At 27.5% G+C, this 6,539-nt stretch overlaps 1 protein-coding gene across 1 annotated transcript; it reads left to right on the forward strand.

The window, feature by feature from the left end:
• The first annotated feature begins 3,239 nt into the window (after nt 1-3,239).
• On the forward strand, nt 3,240-6,125 carry LOC111898218 (uncharacterized). Its single transcript, XM_023894147.2, has 6 exons — nt 3,240-3,399; nt 4,262-4,371; nt 4,713-4,900; nt 5,091-5,288; nt 5,446-5,505; nt 5,741-6,125. The coding sequence occupies exons 2-6, from the start codon at nt 4,263-4,265 to the stop codon at nt 5,873-5,875; spliced, it is 690 nt and encodes a 229-aa protein (XP_023749915.1). The 5' UTR covers nt 3,240-3,399; nt 4,262; the 3' UTR covers nt 5,876-6,125.
• The last annotated feature ends 414 nt before the right edge of the window (nt 6,126-6,539 follow it).

Raw genomic sequence — 6,539 nt, forward strand, 5'->3', positions numbered from 1 at the left:
GATTATCAGTTTTCCAGAAATTTCCAACTTTTTTGTAATTTTAGCAAAACCGAAAATTTTTATTTTCCGTAAAAATTTAGAAAAATAGACGAACTAAACGCGTTTTCATAATTCTCATTTATTTGGGAAATTTTTTCCGGAAAACGGCCCATTTTTCCGCAACTAAACGCACCCTAAGATTATCTTACTCAAAGGATTTAATCGGAAAAAACTTAAAGTTCAATTCACAATTATTAAAAAAATTTGGATCGTAAACTTCAAAACTTTGATAGATCAAATATCAAATATCCAAATTGTAAAAGTTTTTATTTTGTAATTTCTGATTTTGAAGTTTATGGCGGTACACTTAGGCTATGTTTGGCGCGCCACATCTAACTTATTTTTCGAGCTTTTTTATGTTGTCATGTTTGCCAAGCCAAAAAGTAGCTTTTAAGCTAGTTTTTTAAAAAACTATTTAGACTAGCTTTTTAGAATTTTTTTTTTAAAATTTTCCAAATATACCCCTTAATTAATTATAGGAAAACAATTTTTAAATGTCATTTTCTGTAATTTTATATATTTCAGCTAGTTTTACCAAACATTATTTTTTATCAGCTAGCTTTTTAGTTACCAGCTAGCTTTATATTTAACAGCTAACTTTTCAGCTATCAGCTAGCTTTTCAGCCAACAACTAGCTTTTCAGCTAGTGCACCAAACATAACCTTAATGATTATTTTTTCTTCATATGCTACAAGTATAGAATAAATAATTTGGTTTGGTTCAAATACGTTTTAGTTATCAATAAATATATAGCCTTAGTTGATTTTTTAAGTAAGATATCAAACATAAAGGGTATATTTTATAAAACTAATCGGTAGCTAGTGGTTAAAAGTTATAGTTTTTATTTGTATAAAAATTATGACAAAAGTTATTGTAAACTTTGAAATATATAATATAAGATAAAATATAGAAGTTAAAAACTAAAATATCTTAAAAGCTACATAAAATGACTTTTAATTATGAAACCTTTTCAAATTAGGATTTTTCTTAAAACCTAAAAACTAAAATCTCTCACAAACTCATACCCGAAAAATAAATATGCAATTTGGTTATGTAAAAAATAAAAGAAGATCCATTTGTAGGTTGAAATTTTGGTATCTGATACACGTAACCATTTTGAATATGCATTCATAAATCAAAATCCAATATCTAAATGCCCCTACTTTTTGTCTATGCACGTTGCATATTTCATCTATAATGTTAGGAAGGTAGCTACTAATTTGATCGAAGAGAAATTAAATATTTTCTTATTTTTTGTTCCGACAAATCATCTTATCAATTTAAATAATGACATGTGTAATATTTAATGTTAATTTAATGATATCTTATCTTAGTATACGAGAAATTAAATTGTCTTCTACTTTTTATGCCAACAAATATTCATACCCATTAATATGATGATACATGTCATTATTCATCCATTCAAATTAATTTGATTTGATATATTTCTAATATATTCTTAATGAGATAGTTAAAAAAATATGAAATGTTGTCATTTGTAATAATGTTAATGGGTAGGAATATTTATAGGCATAAAAGATAGGAATCAATTTAATTTCTCCTTAGTATAATAATATAATACATGTCATCGTTTCAATCATTTAATTGGATAAAATGATTTATAAGAACAAAGACATATTTTCAAATATCAACAATAATCGGATAATATTCTTATTCTTGTATTTATCCATTTGTTGCTTCTGATATTTCGTATTTGTTAATCACACGAATCTTCCTTAATTATCCCGTCCATCCTTTATGGTCCAGAAGTTCTATTTTGGCCCCTATTCTTCTATTGGAATTTAGTTTTATCCATTTTTCATAAATTTATTGCCTTTTTGAGACAAATAATGACCAACATATCCGTAATCATTCAAAAGGCGACCTGTACTAAATTTTTTTAGTGTTTTAATGTAAACACGAGTTTTTACCAAGGTTGTAAAAATGTTCAATATTAGTTAGTCCGTAGATTGATGTTAAGAAATTAATCGGCTATGCACAGATTAATCAGAGACCATTAATTGCCAATTTGTTGAATTTTAAAAAATTAATTTTAACTAATATCAAAACAAAGTTTGTAAATATCATTAATATTATAACAAAATAAGTTAATATGATTGGAAGAATTTCATATATGCCCTTATTAAACATCAAAATATTATATTTGTCAAACTTAATTTCTAAATATCATATTTACCTTTCATAAAATTTCTAAATATCATATTTACCCATCATAAAATTTCAAAATGTCATATATGTCATTTTTAAATATCAAAATATCATATATGTCCTCCTTAAATATCAAAATATCGTATATGTACTTTTGAAACATTAAAAATATCAATGGTAATATCTAAAATATTCTCCGTCTATAACATGATAATAATCACCAACAACAAAAACTAAAAAAAATCAAAATATACATTCTATAGAGAGGGTTGAAGATGAATCTTTTTTGTTTGTCAAGAGGACGCATTCTAATTATTTAGAAGTTCACATTCCATTATTTTAGACGTAAGGATAATATGGTTAAAATTTTTAATTATTATAATAATTATAAGGTATAAAAAATGATTATAAAATATTAAAAACATTATAAAAATGATTTGGACAAATATGATATTTTGAAGGTTTACGAAGGATAAATATGATATTGAGAAATTAAGTTGGACAAATATAATATTTTGATGTTTAAGAGGGACATATATAAAATTCTCCCAATATGATTAGCACAACACTAATCATTCATCAAATGGTTTCTATTAAGATAAAACTTTTTAAAGTATTAAAATTTCAATCATTGTATATGCAGAGATTAATCGCTAGACGTTATCTAGTCGGTCGAGTAATGCCTAAGGATAATCGTGATTTTTACAATATTGGTTTTTACTGTAAAAAGAAATAAATAAAAAGGTATCAAAATATAAAACTGAAAGATCTATAAAGATAAAACAATTATTTTTATTTTCAGCAGCCAACCAAATAAAATTAATGATTTAGCTTTTTATAATTTTCTTAGGTTATTGTTAGATTTGATTGTTTTGAAGGGTTGGTTAATAGTTAATTAGTTAGTTCCTATGAAATATCAATACATAGTGGAAGTAGAAATCAAGGGTCAAAATGGTAGTTTTCTTAACATAAAGGATTCAATTTGTAAATAGTGAAAGATAAAGGACCCAAATAAGCACATTTGAGAACAACAATGGGTGGGGGAGACTTTCCTCCTTCTATATGTGAGCGACGATCCCTTTGATGATCTATCAAATTATCACGTTACTTCAAAGCCAAAAACTTGGTTAACCAATATATCATCTTTCTCCCACTCGACTTTCGACTCTTTATCTCTGTTTCTTACTCAAGGTATGGCGTTTTTCTTGTAATACATGTTAATTTTGATTTTTGACGATGAATTTCGATAGAAATTAGGGTTCTTTTTTGTATCTGTAGCTAGTTTTTTCGCTTAAGATTTATGGGTTCTTGTTCCTACTACGATCTATGATTTATTGCCTCTTATTATTCTTATGAATTACGATCAAAGTTTTGGTCTTCAAGAAAAAACCAGATCAATAACTAAAGCTAGGGTTCTCGGGCTCTTGTATTCTAAGTGTGGTTTGACTTTGCAATTTTAAGTATTTGGCCTATCGATTGTAAATTTTAAGATTTCTTGACTTTGCAATTTTAAGTATTTGTGGTTGATTGTATGAACTTCTATTGTAGCTCCTTTTGAACTGAAACTTCACACACATATATTTTAGTTTTTCAATTGTGATTATATTTGATAATTTAATGTAATATCAACAATCTTTTGGTTTAAACTGAAGAAATCATTATCAAATTTCAATACTCCATAAGCCTCATGAAAATAGAACACTTTATTTTTATTTAAGAACGTTAATTATTTGGTGTAAAAATGATGGATAAACCTTTTACGCCTATTATAAAAAAAAGCAACTACTTTGTCGTTCAAAAGTCAAATATTACCTTTTTAAACCAAGGGTCGTATAATATTTTTGTTTTATTTTGTTATAGTTTCGAGGTGATTTGTGGATTTGATGTTTAATGAAACTTCAAGAAATTAATTTTCGAATCCTGTTTGTTGGTAATATACCTCTGGATAAATGATGTTTGTATGGCAGAAGTATTGTATGAACAAATATTGTTTCTTTCTAGACTAAATGAGCAATTTGAACAAGAGTAAATGACCATTTTACCCTTCATGCAGAATGGGTGGAAAACTTGGTCTAGTCTTTGTTTTTTTGCTGGCTGTTGGCTTGGTATGTGAGGCTAGAGAGTTGACTTCTTCCTTTAGAAACAAGGTTTCTGCAATTTCAGGTATTTCTATTAATCAATTTTTTTTTTAAATAATTTCCTGACTTTCTGTATTAAGTCATGCTTTCTACAATAAGCCAAATTAATCATCCATATATACCAAAAGTAGAACCAATGTGCAAAAGGCAATTGGAAAACGAGGTCTAATGATGAAATAGTTGACTTTAATATTAGAGTAGCCATTTTTTTTTCATCAAATTTATAAATTTAACTCTTAGAAACAACAAATAAAGGAATCTTGTAGACAAAAGTCAATCTTGTATTATTATATTTAATTTTACTTTTTTGTATTGAATCGAGTCTTTTATAAGATTTTTGAAATAACACGTTATTTATCCTTGTAGTTTTGCAATCAAAGGCTGCAAAGAGATTTGGAGTTTTGGGAAACGAGGGCAAAAATGACAATTTGTGTACTTTGTGTGAAGAATATGCTTCTGAAGCTCTCTTTTACCTTGAACAAAACAAAACCCAAAAAGAAATCATCTCCGCTCTTCATGAATCTTGTGATAAATTACAGTCATTAAAGAAACAGGTTTGCTTTTTTAACTATTTGACCGTTTTACCCTTTCCAAGAACAAATTTCACAATATTCATCAGTTTCAACACGAGAGGAAAAAAGAAGGGCAAATAGGAAAAGGGATAGGAACTTGCTCTTGCTCATGTTCTCTCGCATGCGCAAAAGACGAAAATGCCCTTCTCATTTGATTTGTTTCTTTGTGCAGTGTATCACTTTAGTAGATTACTATGCTCCTCTATTTTTCCTTGAAATCTCAACTGTTAAACCTGAAGACTTTTGTGGAAAAGTTGGACTTTGCAAAGAAATTGTTGCTTATGCTCATGAATTCTCAGAAAATAGCTGTGATGTTTGTCATTTAGCTGTTTCAGAAGCTGTTTCTTTGTTAAAAGATCCTGATAATCAGGTATTGATCTTCTAATTTGAGCATTTTACTTTAAAAATCTTTATTAAAACCATCCAACTTTTATAAATAATTCATCTTGAAAGATTTTTACCATGTTTGGAAAAACTTGAAATGAAATAATTCATTATTATTATTATTTTTTTGGGTTATTTTTCAGTTGGAAATCTTGCAGTTGCTCTTGAAACAATGCAAAACTGTGGAGAAGTACTTACCAAAGGTTTGATCAATTTCCAATTTATATAAAACTTTTTATTCTTGTAGTCCCTTTTTTACAGAATACTCGACTTGTTCTTTGTTTTCTTTTGCAAATTTCCATTTTTTTTCCAAAGAAACACTTTAATTTGCAAGAATTAGCGATTTGGACACTTTAATGGCTCATTTTGGTGTTCTTTTTTATAAACAATTGGATGATTTATAACTTAATTGATGAAATGTTGTGTTTTTTTTTTCAGTGTAAATCATTGGTATTCGAATATGCACCTTTGATTCTTGCAAATGCAGAGCAGTTTTTGGAGAAAGAAGACATATGCAGTAAGCTTCATGCTTGTGATTCTTATGAACAGGTTCCTTTGATTTCAGACAACTGAAAATGCCAGAAATGAAATGGGGTTGATGATCTGCTTGACTTCTTGTGATTCCTGGAATGGGTATTATTGTCTTTCTCCACAATTTGTCATATATATATATATATATACTTTGTAAATTCATTCAGAAAACTTTAAATTCAAACTGGAGAATTACTTCATTATCAAGTATCAACCTTGTAAGTAAAACATTTTTCTTCTTGTTTGTGTGCTATGATGACTTGTTTTAAAAAGATCACCTTGTTCATGGTTATATTGACATGAGTTTATAGCGTTTTCTGAGTTATAAAGAAATGTTTTACTATGTGTTGTTATATGATGTTTAATGTGTGTATATGTACAAACGTACAAAATAGTTTGATTTTCAAACAGTTTTGTTGTTTTTGCTATGTTTTGAGTTTATGATTAGTTGTCAAACTTATGATGTTATTCTATGTTGTGATGTCATGTAGTTGTCAAACGTCATAAAAAAAACTCTTACAAACTCTTTATAGACCATTTTGATAGGTTCGATAATATTGGTGATGTTATATCTCCAGCATAACCAAATTAAACTGTTGGTTTTGTTCATTTTAAGACAATATTAATTCCAAAAAGAAGATGGTGATTTTTGAACAAACCCTCAGGTTTGATTTGATCTAGAAATTAACCGACCGTTATTGAACCG

Source organism: Lactuca sativa, chromosome 9, assembly GCF_002870075.4.
Source record: "Lactuca sativa cultivar Salinas chromosome 9, Lsat_Salinas_v11, whole genome shotgun sequence".
In the NCBI taxonomy this organism is placed as follows: Eukaryota; Viridiplantae; Streptophyta; class Magnoliopsida; order Asterales; family Asteraceae; genus Lactuca; species Lactuca sativa.

Coding starts and splice junctions, on each gene's coding strand:
- LOC111898218 (XM_023894147.2), top strand. CDS start 4,263: ATGGGTGGAAAACTTGGTCTAGTCTTTGTTTTTTTGCTGGCTGTTGGC. Junction 4,901..5,090: donor TACAGTCATTAAAGAAACAG/GTTTGCTTTTTT, acceptor TTCTTTGTGCAG/TGTATCACTTTAGTAGATTA. Junction 5,289..5,445: donor TAAAAGATCCTGATAATCAG/GTATTGATCTTC, acceptor GTTATTTTTCAG/TTGGAAATCTTGCAGTTGCT.